Raw genomic sequence first — 22,992 nt, 5'->3', positions numbered from 1 at the left:
ATTAAGAAAATATTCTGCATTCCACTTCGGTAAATGGTGTCTGGGGTCATAAAAGCTAGCAAGCGGCCATCTAAGATGCATCAATTAGTCCCAACCCACCCGGAGCAAAGGAGAATGAAGAACACCAAAGACACAAGGAAAATATTAGCCCAAGAGACATAAACCAGAAACTCCATCAGCCTGAGCCCAGAAGTACTAGATGGTGCCCAAATACCACCAATGACCACCCTGACAGGGAACACTACAGTTCCTGAAAGAGCAAGAGAAGAGTGGGGTGCAGAACTCAAATCCCAGTAAAAAGATCAGACTTAATGGTCTGACAGACTGGGGGAACCCCAGAAGACATGATCCCTGGACTCTCTGTTCCCAGAACTAAAGCTGTTCCCGAAGCCAACTCTTCAGACAAAGATTAAACTGGAGTATAAGACATAAAATGATATTCATGAAGAGTGTGCTTCTTCGTTCAAGTAAATGGGCAGCTCCTGTCTGGAGACGAGATGAGAAGGCAGAAAGGAATAGAAGCTGGTTCAATGGACACCGGAAATTCGGGGTGGAGAGGAGGAGTGTGCTAACATACTGTAAGGATAGCAACTAGTGTGACATGACAATGCGCATATAAATTTTTGTATGAGAAACTAACTTCAGCTGTGAACTTTCACTTAAAGCACGAAAATAAATAAAGTGGGTTATTTTTTGTATGTAATTTCTATCTCTTTATCGATAGTCTCACTGTTTGATGAGATGATGTTCTCAATCTTTCCTTTATTTTTTTACACATCATTTTTTAGTTCTTTCAAGATATTTAAAATAGCTGATTCAAAGGTTTTTTCTAGTAAGTCCAGCACCTAGACTCCTTCAGAGATGGTTTTTATTGATAAAAAACCAAACTCGTTGCCATCAAGTCAATCCCAACTCATAGCAACTCCATGTGTTAGAGTAAAGCTGCTTAAGCATTTTTGTTAGCTTACTGTTGTTTCCTCCTGCTAACAAAGTTCAGAGGCGATGGTGGTTCCGCACTAGAATTCTCGCCTTCCGTGCCGGAGACCCAAGTTCAATTTCCCAGCAGATGAACCTCATGCATAGTCACCACATATCTGTCATTGGTGGTTTACATGTTGCTATTATACTGAAAAGGTTTCATTGGAGCTTCTAGACTAAGACAGACTAGGAAGAAAAGCCTGGTGATCTACTTCTGAAAACAGCCAATGAAAACCCTATAGGTCACAATGGTTCAATCTGTAGCCAATCATGGGCATGGCACAGGACCAGGCAGTGTTTCATTCTGTTGTGCATGGGGTCACCATGAGTCAGGATTGACTACACGGAACTGACAACGTTAATCAATTGTAATGGTTTCAACAAACAAACCAGGGTAGACGCTTTTCACACTGGGCGAGCTCAGAGTCAGGTCAAATAAAGACAGCTTTGCACATAGGGTGTTCCAAGAACTACCAGACTGGTCAAATAACAATTTTCTGAAAATGAGGCTTTGAAAGAGCTCTGACCTCCTTCTGCCCTCTCCACTGGCTGCCAGACTGCTGGTTTTCACCATGACCATAAGCCATTGGCTTTCAAAGTTACCACAGGTCTGGAGGGCAAGATGGGATTAGGGCAGGTTAAAATGCTCCAAGGCTTGCTGTTCTTACAAGATTCAGCCATTTTTCTACATAAATGCTTCCCAGATATGCTGTAAACTTTTGACTAATTTCCAGAGTTCTGAAAAAGTTTATTGTGAAACTACCAGTCTTCTCACTGCCTTTACGGAGAAGAGAATTTTCAGAGCTCCTTGCTCTGCGATTTTTCCAAGAGCCTGCATCTTAAACCTCTATGCTACTACTGTCAGTTCTTCTTTGTAGGTTGTACCTCCCTCATAAGGTTGTTAAGAACTAAAACCCACACCGCAATTTCTGAACCTTGTCTGTGGTCCCAGAATGTATTAGACATAGTTCTTGCCCTAAAGGCACTCTCGGGCTAGCGGTGACGAGAAGGATGTGACAAACTAAACTTCAGAGAAGAAATCCTAAGTTTTCCAAGGGGCAGCTATAGTGCTATGGGAGTTCAGGTCAGGGAGAGTGAATATCTCTCTCCGGGAGGCTTTTAGATATTGTCAGCTGCCATCAAGTCAGCTCTTGACTCATGGTGACCCTTATTCAGCACAACGAAACAATGCTGCCTGGTCCTGTGGCATCTCTATGGCCATTTGCAGATCAGACCACTGTGATCTATACAGTTTTCACTGGCTGGTTTTCAGAAGTAGATTGCCAGGCCATTCTTCCTAGTGTGTCTTAGTCTAGAAAATCCACTGACGCCTGTTTAGCATCATACTAACACACAAGCTCCACTAACAGAAAGAACTGAAGAAAAAATTCAAGCCCCGAGTTGCAACAGTGAAGGATTCCATGGGGAAAATATTAAACAACGCAGGAAGCATCAAAAGAAGATGGAAGGAATACACAGAGTCATTATACCAAAAAAGAATTAGTCCATGTTCAACCATTTCAAGGGCTGACATATGATCAGGAACCGATGGTACTGAAGGAAGAAGTCCAAGCTGCTCTGAAGGCACTGGCGAAAAACAAGGCTCCAGGAACTGATGGAATATCAATTGAGATGTTTCAACAAACAGATGCAGCGCTGGAGGTGCTCACTCATCTATGCAAAGAAATATGGAAGACAGCTTCCTGGCCAGCTGGCTGGAAGAGATCCATATTTATGCCTATTCCCAAGAAAGGTGATCCAATCGAATGTGGAAATTATAGAACAGTATCATTAAAATCACACACAAGCAAAATTCTGCTGAAGATCATTCAAAAACGGCTACAGCAGTGTATCAACAGGGAACTGCCAGAAATTCAGGCCAGTTTCAGAAGAGGACGTGGAACCAGGGATATCACTGCTGATGTCAGACGGATCCTGGCTGAAAGCAGAGAATACCGGAAGGATGTTTACCTGTGTTTTGTTGACTATGCAGAGGCATTCGACTGTGTGGATCATAACAAACTATGGATAACACTGCAAAGAATGAGAATTTCAGAACACTTAACTGTGCTCATGAGGAACCTTTGCGTAGATCAAGAGGCAGCTGTTCGTACAGAACAAGAGGATACTGATTGGTTTCAAGTCAGAAAAGGTGTGCGTCAGAGTTGTATTCTTTCACCATACCTATTCAATCTGTATGCTGAGCAAATAATCCGAGAAGCTGGACTACGTGAAGAGGAACGGGGCATCAGGATTGGAGGAAGACTCATTCACAACCTGCATTATGCAGATGACAAAACTGCATAATGCTGAAAGTGAACAGGACTTGAAGCACTTACTAATGAAGATCAAAGACCACAGCTTTCAGTTTGGATTGTACCTCAACATAATGAAAACAAAAATCCTCACAACTGGACCAATGAGCAACATCATGATAAACGGAGAAAAGATTGAACTTGTCAGGATTTCATTTTACTTGGATCCACAATCAACGGCCATGGAAGCAGCAGTCAAGAAATCAAAAGACGCTTTGCACTGGGTAAATATGCTGCAAGAGACCTCTTTCAAGTTTTGAAGACCAAGGATGTCACCTTGAAGACTAAGGTGCACCTGACCCAAGCCATGGTATTTTCAGTCGCATCATATGCATGTGAAAGCTGGATAATGAATAAGGAAGACCGAAGAAAAACTGACACCTTTGAACTATGGTGTTGGTGAAGAATATTGAACATACCGTGGACTGCCAAAAGAACGAACAAATCTGTCTTAGAAGAAGTACAACCAGAAAGCTATGCACAAGAAAACAAAACACTGCCCAGTCCTGAGCCATCCTTAAAATCATTGTTATGCTTGAGCTCATTGTTGCAGCCACTGTGTCAATCCACCTCGCTGACAGTCTTCCTCTTTTCCGCTGACCCTGTACTCTGCCAAGCATGATGTCCTTCTCCAGGGACTCATGCCTCCTGACAACATGTCCAAAGTATGTAAGATGCAGTCTCGCCATCCTTGCTTCTAAGGAGCATTCTGGTTGTACTTCTTCTAAGACAGATTTGTTCATTCTTTGCGTGTCTGTCAGTTTGTCGTACAGTGTGGGCTTGCGTGTTGCTGTGATGCTGGAAGCTATGCCACCAGTATTCAGATACCAGCAGGGTCACCCATGGAGGACAGGTTTCAGCTGAGCTTCCAGGCTGAGACAGACTAGGAAGAAGGACCCGGCAGTCTACTTCTGAAAAGCCTTAGCCAGTGAAGACCTCATGGATAGCAGCAGAACTTTGTCACATCAGAACTGAGTTAAAAGTAGTTTGATTACAGTGGAATACTACCCATTAATAAAGAACAATAATGAATCCATGAAACATTTCATAACATGGAGCAATCTGGAAGGCATTATGCTGAGTGAAATTAGTCAATTGCAAAGGGACACATATTGTATGGGACCACTATTACAAGAACTGGAAAAGTAGTTTAAACAGAGAAGAAAATATTCTTTGATGGTTACGAGAGTGGGGAGGGCGGGTGAGAGAGGGTTTTTCACTAACTAGATAGTAGATAAGAACTATTTTAGGTAAAGGGAAAGACAATACAGGAGAGGTCAGCACAGCTGGACTAAACCAAAAGCAAAGAAGTTTCCTGAATAAACTGAACACTTCAAAGGCCAGTGTAGTACGGGCAGGGGTTTGGTGACCATGGTTTCAGGGGACATCTAAGTCAATTGGCATAATAAAATCTATTAAGAAAACATTCTGCATCCTACTTTGGAGAGTGGTGTCTGGGGTCTAAAACACCAGCAAGTTGCCACCTAAGATACATCAATTGGTCTCAACACACCTGGACCAAAGGAGAATGAAGAATACTGAAGACACAAGGTAATTATGAGCCCAAGAGACAGAAAAAGGGTCACACATAAACAGAGACTACATCAACCTGAGACCAGAAGAACTAGATGGTGCCCGGCTACAACCGATGACTGCCCTGACAGGGAACACAACAGAGAACCCCTGAGGGAGCAGGAAAGCAGTGGGATGCAGACCTCAAATTCTTAGAAAAGGACCAGACTTAATGGTCTGACTGAGACTAGAAGGGCCCCGGAGGTCACGGTCCCCAGGCCTTCTGGTAGCCCACGACAGGAACCATTCCCAAAGCCAACTCTTCAGACAGGGATTGCACTGGACTGTGGGATAGAAAATGATACTGGTGAAGAATGAGCTCCTTGGATCAAGTAGACAGATGAGACTATGTGGGCAGCTCCTGTCTGAAGGGGTGATGAGAGGGCAGAGGGGGTCAGAAGCTGATGGAATGGACATGAAAATAGACAGTGGAGGGCAGGAGTGTGCTATCTCATTGGGGGAGAGCAACTAGGAGTATACAGCAAGATGTGTATAAATTTTTGTATGAAAGACTGACTTGATTTGTAAACTTTCACTTAAAGCACAATAAAAAGAAAAGGTAGTTTGATTATATTTCTATTGATTTGTCTTCAATCAGCCAGCTGCACTGACTTGCTATACATCTCTGGCCCGAGTCTGGTACCCCTGCCTTATATTGAACTCCCACTTGTTAATAAAATCTACATATTTCAATATTCTGTTTTAAAAAAAGAGTCCTTCTAAGATACAACTATTGGTCTTTTACCATCTGGAGCAAATGAGAGTGAAGAAAACCAAAGACTCAAGGAGCAATTACTCCAAAGGACTAATAGACCACATGAACCACAGCCTATACAACCATGAGACCAGAAGAACTAGGTGGTGCCCAGCTGCCACTACCAACTGCTATGACTGGGATCACAACAGAGGGTCCTGAACAGAGCCAGAGAAAAATCGTAGAACAAAAAAGACCAGATTTACTGGTCTGACAGAGGCTGGAAGAACCTGAGACTATGGCCCTACGACACCCTTCTACCGTGGAACTGAAGCCATTCTTACAGACCACCTTCCAGCCAAACAACAGACAGGCCCATAAAATAAACAACATCCAAAAGGAATATGCTTCTTAGAACAATTAATTATACAAGACCAAAAAGGCAACATATGCACGTAACAAAGATAAGAAGGCAGGAAGGGGCAGAAAATCAGGACGAAAGGAAATAGGGAACCTAGGGCAGAAATGAGCATGCCGACACACTGTGGGGCGTGAAACTAAACGTCACGCAATGCTTTATGTGCAAACTATCAAAAGGGAAGCTAGTTTGCTCTGTAAACTTTTACCTAATGTACAATAAAAAAATTTTTTTTAAATAACTGAGTATTACTGAATAAATGTTATAGTAGTAAATGGTTTGTAGCCCAAAGTAACCTCCAGATGAATGAGTTAAACAAAAAATTAAAAAACATAAAGAAGTTAATAAACAGAAAAAAATAAATAGAACTTAATATCAGATCCTAAAAGGAAAATCCTTCTAAGCATTGATGCAACAGAATAAATCACAAGTCAGCAAATCAACTTTATGAAAATTTAAAACTTTCACTCAATCTTAAATAATATTACTGAATTGCTATACTTGAAATATAAGACCAAAAACAAAACCAGTTGCCAAGCTCATTCTGGCTCATGGTGACCCTATGTGTTTCAGAGTATACAGTTTTCATGGCTATGACCTTTCAGAAGCAGATGGCCAGGCCTTTCTTCCATGGTTGGAACTGCCAACCTTTTGATTGGCCATTTGTGCCATTCGAGGAGGCCAACACTTGAAATATACATGTGGTATATGACTAATAAGAAGTTGGTATATACCCAACTCATATAATGGATATGAAAACCTCACAACCTCTATGGGTAACTAGTTGAAGCTTACAGATAGAGAAGATTGAGGAAAATATATGTACGATCTTAGGATAGGGAAGGCCTTCCCAAGGAGTACATGAAACCCAGAATACATAAAAGAAAACACTGATAGATTTGACTACATGAACATCATGAAATTTCAAACAGCAAAGGACATCATGAGTAAAGCTAAAAGACAAACGGGAAAAAAAATTTGCAACAAAACTAACAAAAGATTAACATCCATGACATATAAGAGCTCCAATATATTGATAAGAAATCATAAAGGACAAAACAAACAAGGATACGAAAACAATTCCCAGAAAAAATGCAAATGTCCTACAAACATATATATAATTCTTAACCTCACTAGCAACTGCCAAAACCAAACCAAACCCATTGCTGTCCAGGTGATTCCGACTCATAGCAACCTTACGGGACAGAGCAGAACTGCCCCACAGGGTTTCCAAGGCTGTACTCTTTGCGGAGGCAGGCTGCTACACCTTTCTCCCCCAAAGCAGCTGGTGGATTCGAACTGCCAACCTTTCGGTTAGCAGGCAAGTGCCCGAACCACTTCGCCAGTAGACTTCTTCACTAGAAACTAAGGACATGCAAATTTAAGTAAGATAATATTATTTGTCTATCAAATGGGCAAAATTTTTAAAAATTAAAAATATCCAGTGTGGGTGGCACAACCAGACTGATGTAGTCAATGTCACTGAACTGCACATGTTAAAAACGTTAAATTGGCAAATGTGTTATATATACTTTTACCACAATTAAAAAAGAAAAAGAATGTTTATAAGACCAAATATCTATTTACATTAAATGATAATAAAAGTTTTTCATTTGATTTTTAATAAAATGTGCTGGGATACTGAAAAAAAAAAATTCCAATGTCATTATATGAGTTAGAATACACTCCAAGCTGTTTGTGGCAGCTCATCTCCAAAGATGCCTCCCCCAAAAAAAAGTCTCCCCTCCCTCTACATGCTTGTTGCCCCTCACGTCAAGGGGTGGAGCTTACTTCCCATTGTGTTGAATCCGGACTGGCCCTGTGACTGCTTTTACCAATACAACGGGAGCGGATATGATATTCTGGGACTTCTGAGCCCCAGCCTAAGATGACTAGTACCTTCTGCTTCCTTGTTCTTGGAATACATCTTCTTAGAACCCAGTTACTATGCTGTGAGAAGTCCAAGCCACATGAAGAAGCTGTGTAGGATAGAATCAAGACACTAAAGCTGATAACCCTAGCTGAGCTTGCACCAACTACCAGCCCCGTGAGTCAGCCATCTTGGACAATCCAGCCCATAAAAATACAAGCCCCCAAATGAGTGCAGCCCCACGTGACATCACATGAAGCCTCCAGCAGATTCCAGTCAACCCACAGAATTGTAAAAGATAATAAAATGGTTGTTGTTTTAAGCCACTAAAACTAAAAAAGAGTCCCATGTCCTTAAGTAGGAGGAGTTTCCTGATAGTAAAGACTGTGGATTACCCTTTCTTACGTACTCGCCAGGAGTCAGAATTGAAGGGACGGGTTTTATGTACTCAACTGAGCCAGAAACACAAAGAGCATGCAAAAGACTCATCCAGTTCACCTTTGAGGGACAATCTCCTGACTACCTCTGGCTCTTCCTTCACTCACCTCCAGAGTTCTTTGGTTCTTGAAGCCTCATTCCATACCTAGAACAAGGAGAGGGTGGGGGAGAGAAGAGAATATCTGAATATCTGGTCAGTCAATATGCAATTAGCAACTAGCTGTGTGTGGGGGACAGAGAGCTAAACCAGAAAAGATCTCTGTGATGGTCAATGTTATATGTCAACTTGGCTAGGCTGTGATTCTCAGAGGTCTGGCAAACACTATGTAATCATCCTTCATTTTATGATCTGATGTGAGCTGCCAATCAGTTGGAAGCGAAGTTTCCTTGGGGGTGTGCCCTGCATCCAAAATACATACGGATGTTCTGGCAAAGCTCCCTCTCTCTTTCTATCCTGCATTCTTCTCGTTGTCACCTGACCTCTGGTTCTTGGGACCTGAGAAACCTTCAGCCTGCTGCCTGACCTGCAGATTTGGATTCACATGCTCCCACAACCCCATGGGCCAGCAGCCTGTCACCTGACCAGCAAATTTTGGGTTTGTCAGCCCCTGCAACCATGTGACTCAGGAGAAGCCTTCAGGTTGCTGCTTCATCCACGGATTTGGGACTTGCCAACCTCCACAACTGCATGAGCCATTTCCTTGAAATACACATACATACATACATACATATATATATATATATATATATATATATATATATATATATATATTTAACACTTCATTGGTTTTGCTCCTCTAGAGAAAAAACAGCCAAAACAGTCTCTGCAGTCAAAAAAAGACTCACCCTGGAGAATTAGATACATACTTGGACAAATAATGATCAAGAAAAGAAATAATTCACTGGGGGTAGAGACTGTGGGTTAATGGGCTCACAAAAACAATTGCTGATCAAGTCCCAAAGGATGAATGGTAGTTCTCTAAGAGAACGGCTGCAGTATTCCAGGGAGAAACAGAATAGGCTGGCCAAAGATTCATAAGAGTAAAAAAGATGGGTAAGTAATTTGCCTTGGAGTCCCTGGGTGGTGAAAACAGTTAACACACTCAACTGATAACTGAAAGGCTGGAGGTTCAAGTCCACCCAGAGGTGCCTCAGAAGAAAGGCCTGACAATCTACTTCCAAAAAATCAGCCATTTAAAATCCTGTGAAGTACAGTTCTACTCTGACACGCATGGGGTTGCCATGAGTTAAAAATGACTCAGTGGCAACTGGTACTAGTAATCTGCCCTAATTGGAACATAGGGTTCCATTTGGGGGAGAATGGGAAAAGAAGCCCCAGATTGGCTTAGACCAACTTCCAAAAAGTCTTAATGGCAAAAACAATGAGAAGGTACTTGGGAATTTTGAATAGGAGAGTGAGAGGGTCAAACTGTGTTTTAGGACTGTCCCTCTGACCACTTTGAGAAGGAATGATTGGAAATGAGGCAGCAAAGCAACAGACCCTGTCAGAAGGTTGTTGTAGTGGAGTAAATTACGGCACTGACCAAGTGGTTGTGAGCCAGAGATGCCAAGTGGATGGAATCATAATTGCCTCCAGGGGGATGGCACTGTGCAACCTGCTCCCACAAACAGCTCTCTGCAGAAGGATCTGGAAGGGGTTCAGGATGACCCCCCAGAATGGGGATAGGGTGCCACTTCTCCCTTCCTAAGGCCCAGACCTGCCTCCTGGAACTTCCTGCCCTCTTCGGGTAGGCACCCTGGATTCTGGGGCCTCAAGGCTTCAGTAGGAAACACCCTAGAGCCTTCAGTGGTCGACCCCTCTGAAGGCCCCATGCCTGGTATGTGGTTTTCCAAGCCCTGGCAGAGGCAACAATCCTGAGCCCGGGCTCCGGTTTCCACAACTCTTGATCACTGGCTAGCTCAAAGTTTCTCATCCTTTAAAAAGTCCTCTTGACTGGTAGGAACAACCAGACAAGAAGATTTTATGCATTTTCCTTTTTATGGTTCCCAGTTCAAAACCCAACTGGGATCTTATTTTCCAAATATAGAATTATATAATATATTCTGCAAAATAAATGCCATCTACCTTGGAGAACCATTCTGCTAGATTCTGGCCTTCACAATGACACAGTGAGGCAGAGGTTATTGGCTTCTTTTTACCTTTGGGGAAACTATGATTTATAGAAGGGTATATGGCACCTCCCTTTCAAACTCTGCCTTTATCCCTAGCCTGCTGTCGTGAAGATAGCCAGGGATTCAGTTCCAGCCACAGGCATTACTAGCTGTGTGACCCTGGACAAATCACTGAATGATATTCGATTTCCTTATCAGTAAAAAGGAGGATGCACATCTAATATTTTACTTGATACATTTAAATTATAATTACAGAATTAAAGTAAGGATCTGCTTATTAATCTTTTTGTAAAATAAGTTCCTTTAAGAAATTCATTTGCTCAACCGGTATTTACTCAGAGTACACTAAACGCCAAGCACTGAGTGCTGGAGATAAAGTGATGAGAAAGAAAAATCCTTGCTCTTGTGAATGGGTATAAAACCTAAAACCAAACCCAGTGCCACTGAGTCGATTCCCACTCATAGCAACCCCATAGGACAGAGTAGAACTGCCCCACAGGGTTTCCAAGGAGCGCCTGGCAGATTCGAACTGCCGAACCTTTGGTTAGCAGCCATAGCACTTAACCACTACACCACCAGGGTTTCCGTGAATGGGTATAGCAGGGAAAAACAGATATTAAACAAATATGTTATGCAAATATTTATTTAATTACAGTTGTGCGGAGTCCTAGGAAGACAGCAGTGTGTACCTGTAATAAATAGGGTGGTGGTGCAGAGAAAGACAGATCGCATTAATTCACTGCACAGGTATTTACTGAGCACAGGAATGAAGGAAACAACGCGATGAAGGAACTGTGAGGGACTGGGCAGTGCGCTCTCCCCCTAGGGTGGCCAGGACATCTATGTGAGACAAGGGAAGAACTGGGAGCATGGCTTTCCAGGCAGAAGGAACTGATTCAGCAAAAGCTCTGAGGAAGGAAATTCCAGAACATTCCAGAGAACGTGGAAGCGAAAAGAAAAAGGATTCCTAAACTAATCCTAGGGATGAACTCTGATGGCAGATAAAGTGCATCTTGTTCACAAGAGCTTTGCACAGAGCCTGACAGAGTAGAAGCTTAAAAACCTAGACGCTACCGACCTAAAGGCCGCTGGTGGGACGGCTACGGCTGGGGAAATAACAACGCCATCTGCCGGCATCAAAAATTCAGAGCCGCCCGACGCCCGTCCTTAAAAATGGGAAAACTGAGGCCCCAGAGAGGCGCCCGGCCTCAGACACGCAGGTGATAAACGGAATCCGCCTCCCGCCCGGGGTACAGCGCGTTACCTTGTCCACCTGCGCGGCGCAGAGCAGGTCTCGCGCCTCCAGGAAGGAGAAGACGTGAAGCAGCTCGTGCACTCCCAGCTGCGGTTCCATGTCCGCAGACCGCACAGCTGCTTCCGCCCGGCCACACCTTCACCCCGTTCTACCAGCCCAGGTCAGCCCCGCTCTGTCTCCGCCCCACTAAACCAAAACAGCGGCGCCTTGCACAGTTAAACCCAGCCCAGCACGCTGCGATGCCGCACCGCTCGACAAGCCCCGTGACGATTCCGGCCCCGCCCAGCCGCGCTGCACTTCCGCCTCGCTCAAATAGCCACGCCTCGCACAGCTAAGCCCCGCCCACTCCCCTTCCCCCCGACTCTTGCCTTGCCCCTGGCATTCGCCCTTGCCCATATCCTAATTCTCTTACTGATTCTCAGCACTCACCTGTGCCCTGACCCTTCCCTGTTCTTTACCTTTGCCCTGCCCTTCACTTTGACCTATCACCTTTGCACTGGCCATCAGATTCCTGGCCCTTGCCCTGACCCTGGCACCTTCCAAGTCTTGGTGCTGGCCCTGCCCCTGAATCTGGAGCCCTGTCCTATGCCCTGTCACTCACCGCAGCTCTCTCCTTTGCCCTGACACAGGACCGGCCACTGGCTCTAGCCCTGACCCTTTATCTCACCCCACCCAGGTCATGAGCTTTGTGCTTGCCCTAGCCTTGGTCCTAAACCTCATCCTTGCCCTTACCCTTGACTTCAACTTAACCATCTCCCTGAACCTGACCTTTGCTTTCGCTCTTACATTTGCCCCTGCCCTCCCCTGGGTCAAGCCTGCTCCTGATCCACACCTTGAACATGACCCTGACCCTATTCCTCCCTCTTGACCTGGCCCTTGCCCTCACACTGGCCACACCCTCACCTAATATTCGTGTACTCACTTTGAACCTTGAGCTGGCCTTGGTCCTGGCCTTGGCCCTGACCTTCATTTTCATCATCATCTTCACAGTCACGCTCAGCCTCACTCTCTGGGGCTGTCCTTTGCCCTCATTGAGGCCTTACTCTGGCCCTTGTCCCACCCTAAACCTGGTGCCTCCCTCACATGGCCCTTCCCTCACCATGGCCCCACCGTAGCCCTCAGCCTTGCAATGACCCTCACCCTCACCTTGGCCCTATCCTAGCCCTGGCACTGGCCTGTACCCTAGACCTCACCCTGGTCTTGGTCCTGGGCCTGGCCCTGGCTCAGGTCAGAGTTAGTGTAAGGGTGAAGATCAAGGTGAAGGCCAAGTTCAAGATCAGCTTCAAGGTCAGAGTGGATTAGAGTCAAAGCAATTGTCATTATGAGATGAGGATAAGGTCAGGACAGAGTGTTAAGGGTCAGAATAAGTGTGATGGTTGGTATCAAGTTCAGAGTAGGGTTCTGAGTCAGGTTAAGAGTCAAAGTGAGCAATGGCATGATGTTCAGGGTCAGAGTCAGTGTTAGAATCAAGTTCAGGTGCAAGATCAGTGTGAGGGAAAATTTAGGGTCAGAGTTAAGTTTAACATCTAGTTCAAGGTCAGAGTGACAGTCAAGGTCAGAAGTAGGGTTGGAGTGAGGATCAAGGTCAGGTTGAGGGCCCACTAAAGGGTCAGTTAGAGGAGAATGGTCAACTTTAAGGACAAGGTAGATCAGAGTCAGGATGATGATCACTGTCAGGGCGAGAGTCAGATTTAGGTGGAAGGGGAATATCTGGTTCTGAATAGGGTTCAGGGTTATTTTCAGGGTAAAGGTGAGGGTAAGGTTGATGTTCAGGACTAGAGCCAATGTCTGCTTCAGAGTCAAGATCAACGTAAGGATAATGTCAAGGTAAGAATCAAGTTCATGATCAAGGTCAAGCTCAAGATCAAAGTCAAGGTGGGTACATTAGTTTTCTATTGCTACCTTAACAAATTACGTTGTGGTTAGTGACTTAAAACAACACAAACTTATTATAGTTCTGTAGTTCAAATGTCTGGTTTGGGTCTCACTGAGCCAAAATCAAGGTATCAGCAGGGCTGCATTTCTTACTGGAGGCTCTAGGTAAGACTCCATTTCCTTGCTCATTAAAGCTGTTGGCAGAATTCAGTTCCTTGTGGTTGTAGGAATAAGGCCTCCATTTCCTTAATGGCTATGAGCTGAAAACCATTCCCAGCTACTAGTGCCCACCTGTACTCCTTTGCTTGTGGACCCCATCTTCAAAGGCAGTAAGAGTGAGCCGTCTCTCTCCTTTTTCTACCTCTCCGTCTCTCTCACTGCAATAAGGAGAAGCTTTGAAAGACTCCTGTGATTATTCAGGCCAACCTGGATAATTCAGGATAATCTTTCTATCTCAAGGTCTGTACACTTAATCAAATCTGGAAAGTCCTTTTTGCCATATAAGGCAACATTTCATAGGTTAGTATTACGGATTGAATTGTATCCCCCAATACACACGTACAGGAGTTTTGATTCACAATTGTGAATCAAAACTCCTATACCTGTGTTATGATCCCATTTGGGAATGGGTTTACCTTGTTATGCTAATGAGGCAGTATTAGTGTAGGGTGTATCTTACTCAATCTCTTTTGAGGTATAAAAGAGCAGATTAAGTGAGCAACCAAGCAAGCATAGTTGGGGGAAGAATAGATGCAACGCCACATGAGATGTTCAAGGAACCAAGAAACTGGAAAGAGACAAGGACTTTCCCCCAAAACCAAGACAGAGAGAAAGCCTTCCTCTCTTTTTTAGAGTGGACACCCTGAATTTGGACTTCTAGCCTTCCAACCTGTGAGAAAATAAATTTGTTAAAGCCATCCAGTTTGTGGTATTTCTGTCGTAGCAGCACGAGATAACTAAGACAGAATTTGGTACCCGTGAGTAAGGTGCTGCTCTAACAGATACGTATATGTGAAAGTGATTTTGCAATTGGATAATGGGTAAAAAATGAAGGAATTTTGATGTGCTTCATGGTAAGGCCCTAGATGGCCTTGAAGAGACTGTGGCAGAATTATGAACATCAAAGGCAATTCTGGTAAAGGCTCAGAAGGAAGTGAGAGCGAGAAAGTCTCTGTTGTCCTAGAGAATACATATGCAACCATCAACAGAATGTTGCTAAAAATGTGGATGTTAAGTGTGCTTCTGGTGAAGCTTTAAAAGAAAATGATGGATACGTGATTGGAAAATGGAGGAAGGGCAATGCTTTTTATGCAGTGGCAAAGAACTTGTCTAAATTATGTTCAAATGTTTGGTGGAAGGTAAAACTTGTAAGTGATGAACTTAGGTATTTGGCTGAGGAGATTTCTAAGCAATATCTTAAAAGGGGCTGCTTGCTTCCTCCTTGCTGCTTATAGTAGAGTGCAGGAGGAAAGAGATGGACTTAAAAATGAACTGTGCAAAATGAAACTAGAACTTAAAGGTTTGGAAAATTCTGTTGCATGAACTAATGACATGTGCCCTAAAATTCTCACCATGTGGCTACACAATCTTCTTTTAGAGAGATTAAGCCTATGACTGATGGATCTAACTACTGCAACAGAAAACAGGAGGGAAAAAAAGGAAAGCTGTCTGCCTCTTTGATTCTACACACAAGAAACAGACCAAAGAGTCTACATCTGTTGTCCTCTATGAAGAGAAAAGGATCATTCCTGGAGCAGCTCAGAGGTCAGAATTGTTGATAGGAACACTGGAAGCAGAACTGACATTTTCAAAGGGTGAAGCCAAGGTCTCCTAGGCCTCAAAGCATGGAGCCCAGCCTCCTAGTTTTCAAAGAATGAAGCCATGGCCTTTTGGGTTTCAAAGGGAAGAGCCAAGGACTCCTAGGTTTCAAAGACTCAGATCTCTTTCAACTTGTTCCAGACTGTGGGGCTGCCATTTAGGTGGGCCAAGAGGATAGAGATGCTACCCAAAGCTGACGGGATGGAGCTGCCATGCCCAAGGGGCAGGAGAATGGAGCCTACCTGGGCTAAGGGGGTGGGGTGGCCATTCAGATGGACTAGGAGAACAAGTCCACCCAAAGGGGGTAAGGTTCCCGTATCAATGGGCCTGGAAGGTGGGACCTCCACCCAGGGCCTAGGGGCCTTATCTTAGTTATCTAAAAAAGTTATCTAGTGCTGCTATAATACATATACTACAAATGGGTGGTTTAACAAACAGAAATTTATTTTCTCACAGGTTAGGAGACTAGAACTCTGAATTCAGGGCACAGGCTCTAGGGCAAGGCTTTCTCTTTCGGTTGGGTCAGGAGGAAGGTCCTTGTCTCTTTCAGCTTCTGCTCCTGGGTGATCTTCATGTGGCTTGGCATCCCTCTTCCCCATCTCTGCTTCTCTGCTTGCTTGTTTAATCTGTTTTATATCTCAAGAGGAAGCCTTGGTGGCTTAGTGGTTAAGTGCCACGGCTGCTAACCAAAAGGTCGGCAGTTCAAATCCGCCAGGCGCTCCTTGGAAACTCTATGTGGCAGTTCTACTCTGCCCTATAGGGTCACTATGAGTTGGAATCCACTGGACGGCAGCGGGTTTGGGTTTTTTTTTTTTTTTTTAGTATATCTCAAGAGAGATTGACTCAAGACATACCCTACACTAATCCTGTCTCATTAATGTAACAAAGACAACCCATTCCCAAATGGGATTATAACCACAGGCATAGAGGTTAGGATTTAAAACACCCATTTTGGGGGAACATAACTCAACCCATAACAGGCCTGTACCCAGAATCTGGAGAACAGAGGATTACTTTCAAGCCTTGAGAGCTAATATAATTTGTTCTGTTGGGTTTAAGACTTACTTGGTGTTCATTACTTCTTCTTTCCCTCCAATTTCTCCCATTTGTAGTGGAAATGTCTACCTTGTGCCTGTTCCATCATTGTACTTTAGAAGCAGATAACTTGTATTTTAGATTTCACAGGTTCACAGACAAAGAAGAATTTTACCCCATGATTGAATATGCCTAAAGCCTCACCCATATTTGATTTAGATGATTCAGAAAATTAGATTTTGGATTTGGAGTTGATTTAAGACTTTTGGGATGATGTAATGGGGTAAATGTGTTCTATATGTGGGAAGGACATGAATTTTGGGGAGCTAGATGGTAAAATGTTATGGGTTGTGTCCCCCAAAAATATGTGTTGTAATTTTAATTCCAATACCTGTGTTATAATTTCATTTGAGAATGGGTTTTCTTATTTATGCTACTCAGGCTTTTTCTTACAGGCAGTATTACAGTTGGGTGTGTCTTAAGTCAATCTCTTTTGAGATATAAAAGAGCACACTGAGCAATCAACCAAGCAAGCACAGATGGAAGAAGAGAGATGCCACGCCACATGAGATCTCCAAGGAACCAAGAAACAAAACTAGAAAGAGACAAGAACCTTCACCCAGAGCCAACAGAGAAAGAAAGCCTTTCTTTAGAGCCAGCACCCTGAATTCAGACTTCTAGCCTCCTCAACTGTGAGAAAATAAATTTCTCTTTGTTAAAGTCACCCACTTGCGTTATTTCTATTATAGCAGCATTAGATATCTTAGACAGTTAGGATATGGAGTTATTTGTTGTTGTTGTTAGGTGCCATCAAGTCATTTCTCTCTCATAGCAACCCTGTGTACAACAGAACGAAACACTGCCCAGTCCTGCACCATCCTCACAATTATTGGTATGTATGAGCCCATTGTTACAGCCTCTGTGTCAGTCCATTTCATCAAGGGTCTTCCTCTTTTTCGCTGACCCTCTACCTTACCTTCACCAGGGACTGGTCCCTCCTGATAACATGCCCAAAGTACATGAGGAGTCTCACCATCCACACTACCAAGGAGCATTCTGGCTATACTTCTTCCAAGACAGATTTGTTCGTTCCTCTGGCAGTCCAATATTCTTCACCAACCACCATGATTCAAAGGTATCAATTCTTCTGTCTTCTTTATACATTGTCCAGCTTTTGCACATGTAGAAGGCGATTGAAAATACTATGGCTTGGTTCAGGCACAGCTTAGTCCTCATTAACACATTAAAGAGGTCTTTTACAGCAGATTTGCCCAATGCAATGCGTCTTTTGATTTCTTGACTGCTACTTGCCAATTTGAATCCGCCAGGCGCTCCTTGGGAACTCTATGGGACAGTTCTACTCTGTCCTATAGGGTCACTATGAGTCGGAATCGACTCGATGGAAATGAGTAGTTTTTTTTTTTTTTTACTTCCATGGGCCAAGATTAAGATGAAGGTCAGGGCCAGGTTCAAGGTCAGGGTAAAAGTCCTGTGAGGCTAAGTGTGTGGCTAAGGGTCAGAGTTAGGATGAGTGAAAGGATTAGGGTCAGGGTGTCATTTGAGATTCAGGATCAGGGTGAAGGTCAGTGTCAGAGTCAGGGTCAAGATTAAAGTAAAATTAAATATAGTCTTACCTGTTGATCCGTTGCCGTCGAATCGATTCCAACTCATACCGACCCTGTAGGACAGGGTAGAACTGCCCCATAAAGTTTCTAAGGAGCGCCTAGTGGATCTGAACTGCCGAGACTTTGGTTAGCAACTGTAGCTCTTAATCCCTACACCACTAGGGTTTAGTCGGGGTCCATGAAGGTCAGGGTGACAATGATAATAAGGGTAAAAGTCAAGGTCAGCAGCAGGGTTGTGGTGACTATTAGGATCAGAGTGCAGTAGGTTTCAGGGTTAGGTTAAGTATCAGGTTAAATTCAGGATCAGGTTCAAGGTCAACATCAAAGACAGGGTCAAGGAATTGTTTAAGGTAAAGGTGGTCAGGTTAGTCAAGGTCATTTTTAAGTGGAATGTCAGGACGATAGTAACAATGTCAGGGTCAGGGTCTGGTAGGGTGTAGGTCAGGGTCAGTCTCAGGTTCATGATGAGGGTTAGGGTAAAGATCAGTTTCAGGGCCAGGTGCAAAGTTAGTGTCAGGGTGAAGTTCAAGGTCAAAGCCAAGTTTAAGTTCAAGTTAAAAATGGTCTCAGAGCAGGGTAAATGTCAGGGTGATTGTCAGATTAAGGGTAAGATTTCAGGTTTAGGGTCAAGTTGAAATTTAGGGTGGCTCAAGGTCAGTATTATTTGAGAGTTAATATCAGATATAGAGTGTCAGGGTGAAGGACAGGTTCGGTGCCAGTTCAAAATAAAGTCAAGGTCAGTGTCAAGTTAAGGTTAAATTCAATTTCAGGGTGGGTTTTGGGACAAGGTCATGTGAGCATTGGGGTCTGGCTGAGATTCAGGGTGAGGCTAAGGGATTGGTTTAGGGTTAGCCGAAAGGGTGAGGTTTATGGTTAAGGTCAGGTTCAAGGTTAAGTTCAATATGAAGATGGGTCAGGGTGAGGGCAGTGACCAGGTTCATGAAGTCAGCATAATGGCGAGGGTCAGTGTAAAGCTCAGTTTTAGGGTCAGAGTCCAGGTCAGATTGAAGGTAAAATTTAAGGTTATGATGAGTTCATGATCAAGGTGAAAATTCAATATAGGAACAGAGTAAGATTGAGTATCACAGTCAGGTCGAAAATTAGTTGTTCTGGAAAATGTTCTGGAACAGGGTCAGGGTTCTGGTCATATTCAGGATTGTGATCAATGTGAGAGAAATGTTATTTTCAGTGACAAGTCAAGGTCATGCTCAAGTCAGGGTAAGAGTGGGTGTTAATGGCCAGGGTCAAGATCAGGGACATGGTGCCAGGATCAAGGTGAGGGTCACTTAAAGGATCAGTGTCAGAGTGAAGGTGAGGGTCAGGGTCATGGGCAAGGTTAAATTACAGGTCAAGTTCAGATCAGGTTGGATCAGAGTCAGGGACTTAGTGAGGGCCAGAGTCACAGTCAAGATCGGGGTCAGAGTGGGGTCATGGTGAGGGCGATTGTCAGTATCAGAGTGAAAGTATAAGTTTCAAGGTTTGTGGTCAGGCTAAGTGTGGATTAAGGGTAAAGGTATGGTAATGTGTCAGGCTCTAGCAGAGTTGGTTGAGGGTCAGTGTCTAGGTAAAGGTCAGGATCAAGGTCATGGTGAGGGTCACAGTCAGGTTCAAAGTCAAATTCAAAGTCAGGGACAGGATGATGTTCATGTTAAGAGTAAGGGTCAGGTTAAATGTCAGACTGAGGATGAGTGTAAGGCTCGTGGACAAGGTGAGAGGTAGGATAAGGGTTAAGTTCAAGACCAGGATGCAGTCAGGTTTAAGGTCTTCTGTTGGGTGGAGCCTACTTAAGAATCTGTTAGGATGTCATTTCAGAGTCAGCATGAAGGTAGGGTTCAGTTCAGGCTCAAGTTTAGGTTTAGTGTAAAGTTCATGGTCAAGGTGATGGTCAGATAGAGGGTCAGGGTTAATATCAGGGTAAATTTCCGGGCTAGGGTTAGGTTAGTTCAGAGTTACGAGTCAGGTTCCTGGTCAAATTCATGCTTAGTGTAGCATCAAGCTCAGGGTCTTGCGATGGTAGGGGGCCTGCTGAGGAGCAAGATAAGGTTGAGGAAGCGGCTCAGGGTCAAGGTCAGCGCCATTTGAGAGTTAGAGTAAGGGTGAGATTCTATGCCAAAGTGAATATCAGAGTCAGGTTCAGAGTCAAGTTCGGGTTAAGGTCATGGTCAAGATCAGGGTGTGTTAGGATGAAGGTGAGGGATAGGGTCTTGGTGACTATCAGGCTTAGGATGGTGGACAATCAGGATGAGGATCAGGATCAAGGTTAAATTAAATGTCAAGTTCAAGGTCTGTTTAGGTTATGGCCCAAATCATGTGAAGATACAGGCTGGCCTGAGCATAGGGTTAGGGTGAGGGAGAGGGTCAGTGTCATGGTGAGAGTCAGGATGAGTGTTAAGGTCTGTATCGGGATCAAGGAGAAGGTCAGGTTTAAGGGTAGAGTTAAAGTCAAAGTCAAGGTCAGTGTGGGTCAGCATCAGGACCATGGTCAGGTTGTGGATCAGAGTCAGGGTGAAAGGTTCACGACGAAGGTCAGGTTGGAGTCAAAGTCAAGCAATGGTTAAAGTCAGAACTATAATCAGAGTTAAGTTTAAGGTCAGCTTTAAGGTCAGAGTCAGATTCAAGTGCAAGGTCCATGTGGGATCAGTGTTAGGGGGTTGTGTTGTTTGGGGTCTGGCTGAGGGTCAGGGTGAGGGTAAAGACAATTATATTCATTGTCAGTGTTATCTGAAGGTTTTGACAGTTAAATGTTATGCCAACTTGGCTAAGCCATTGTCTTAGTCGCCTAGTGCTTTTATAACAAATGCCACAAGTGGATGGCTTTAACAAAGAGAGATTTATTTTCTCACAGTCTAGTACGCCAGAAGTCCAAATTCAGGGCGTCAGCGCCAAGGGAAGGCTTTCTGCTGGCACTCCAGGAAGGTCCTTCTCGTTAGTCTTCCCCTAGACTAGGAACTTCTCTGTGCAGGAACCCCAGATCCAAAGGACGCACTCTGCTCCCAGTGCTTCTTTCTTGGTGGTATAAGGTCCCCATCTCTCTCCTTGTTTCCCTTTCCTATTACCTCTTGTAAGATAAAAGGTGGTGCAGGCCACACCCCAGGGAAACTCCCTTTACATTGGATCAAGGATGTGACTTAGTAAGGGTGTTACAATCCCACCCCAATCCTCTTTAACATAAAATTACAATCACAAAATGGGAGGACAACCATACAATACTGGGAATCATGGCCCAGCCAAATGGATACATTTTGGGGGGGACAAAATTCAATCCATGACAACCATGATTCCTAGTATTGTGTAACTGTCCTCCATTTTGTGATCTGATGTAACTGTCCTCCTTTTTGTGGTATTGTGTAATTATGTGTTGTAAATCTTAAACCTTTACACATTAACGAGGCAAGATTAGAGTGGGTATATCTTTATTAAGAGCGTGACTCCAGTCAAAGCCTACTCAAGTCACCACCTTGCTCAAGTAAGGGGAGTTTCCTTGAGGGTGTGGCCTACATTCAATATATATGAATGCTCTGGTAAAGCTCTTTCACTCTGGATCCTGCAACTAGCTCATCATCATCTGACCTCTGGTTTTTGGGACTTGAGTCAGCAGCCTGCCATCTGACCTGTCAATTCTGAGATTTGCCAGCAGCCTGCTATCTGATCTCATTTGCCAACTTTTGCAACCCTGTGGGCCAGCAGTCTGTCACCTGACCTGATTTGGGTTCGTCAGCCCCTACAACCATGTGAGTCAGAAGAAGCCTCCCACCTGATGCCTGACCTGTGAATTTTTGGGACTCACCAGCCTCCACAACCATGAGCCAATTCCTTGAGATAGATAGATACACACACACACACACACACATATATACACTTCACTAATTTTGCTTCTCTTTAGAACCCAGCCGAAGACATTTGGTATCAAGAGTGATTCTAGAGAATCAAAATTTTAAGAATGAGTTTTGAAAATTGACTCTCAAGTCTGGCTAATCTTAAAGGCACTGATGACTCTGCCTCCAGTAGTAAAGACAACACTGCTAATCCATGGCGTGAGGCAGCAATAGAAACTGGCAAAGTATCACCAAAAACAGATCAAATATTTGTGAGAAACAAAGCTCCAGGTAACTGCATATTGGATACTCTTCTACCATTTTGTCAGAATAACAAATATAAGGAAGCTGGTTGGCTGGTCCTACTTTTGCTAGACAAAGCAGTCAAAGAGAGAGAGAAGCTCAGGGCTTCGGGGTCACAGCCCGAGAACCGCATAAAAAACCTGAAAGTGGCCAACTGTGCCCTGAAAGAAAGCCTTATTTCTTGTAGTAACAGAGCTGATATTGCCAAAAATCAAACTCAGAGTCTTATTGTTAGTGTGGCTAAATTATATAATGCCAATTGAATCCCCAACCTCAATATTGGCTTTTTCTTCTTTGCATTTTCATATATACTCAAGAGTCACATTTTAAATTTCCACGCACAACCAAATACTAGAATTTGATTATGACTGATATGAATCTAAAGGTCAGTTTGGAAAGAATTGTTTAAAATATTAAAATTTCCAATTCATTAACCTGGGGTGTTCCTCTATTTATTTCCTTAACTTCTCACTATAATGTTATTTTCCTCAATGTGGAAGACTTACATATCTTTTGCTGGATTTATTCTTTGGGATTTGATGGTTACTGGTGTTATTACTAAAGGTATCTTAAGTTGTTCATCTTCTACTTGTTTCTAGAATACAGAAATGCAATTGTTTGGATTTCGATTTTGCATCCTACAAACTTGCTAAATGTTATTGCTTCTAAATGTTTATCTGTAAATTCTTTTGAATATTTAACATGTAAAATTGTCTTTAATGATATTTTTATTTTTCCCTTCCCCATCCTTATGCATATTATTTGCTTTTATTGCAAATGCTAAGTCATACAGCAGAATGTTGGATAAATGTAATATCAAGTATCCTTGTCACATTCCCAATCTCGGG

The 22,992-nt window shown here is 43.6% G+C and overlaps 1 protein-coding gene and 2 long non-coding RNA genes across 16 annotated transcripts in view; 2 read left to right on the top strand and 1 right to left on the bottom strand.

Moving 5' to 3' along the window:
• LOC126082731 (uncharacterized) overlaps positions 1–15,194 on the top strand; it is a 155,352-nt gene extending 140,158 nt beyond the window's left edge. Inside the window, exon 3 of the long non-coding RNA XR_007518630.1 lies at positions 15,146–15,194. This is a non-coding gene — a long non-coding RNA (uncharacterized LOC126082731). The remainder of the gene's footprint in view (positions 1–15,145) is intronic.
• Positions 1–22,992, bottom strand: part of CDK20 (cyclin dependent kinase 20) — a 106,322-nt gene that overhangs the window by 67,986 nt on the left and 15,344 nt on the right. For all 14 annotated transcript variants that reach the window (XR_007518626.1, XR_007518627.1, XM_049895570.1 and 11 more), the window contains one exon: positions 8,393–8,430. Coding sequence is in view for 12 of the 14 variants with exons in the window: in XM_049895570.1 (XP_049751527.1) it covers positions 8,393–8,430 (38 nt within the window). In the remaining 2 variants the exon portion in view is untranslated. The remainder of the gene's footprint in view (positions 1–8,392; positions 8,431–22,992) is intronic.
• On the top strand, positions 15,193–17,442 carry LOC126082732 (uncharacterized). Its single transcript, XR_007518631.1, has 3 exons — positions 15,193–15,312; positions 17,234–17,293; positions 17,387–17,442. It is a non-coding gene; the product is annotated as an uncharacterized LOC126082732 (long non-coding RNA).

This window comes from Elephas maximus, chromosome 9, assembly GCF_024166365.1.
Source record: "Elephas maximus indicus isolate mEleMax1 chromosome 9, mEleMax1 primary haplotype, whole genome shotgun sequence".
NCBI classification, from domain to species: domain Eukaryota; kingdom Metazoa; phylum Chordata; class Mammalia; order Proboscidea; family Elephantidae; genus Elephas; species Elephas maximus.
This window is presented reverse-complemented; position numbering and strand designations above follow the sequence as displayed.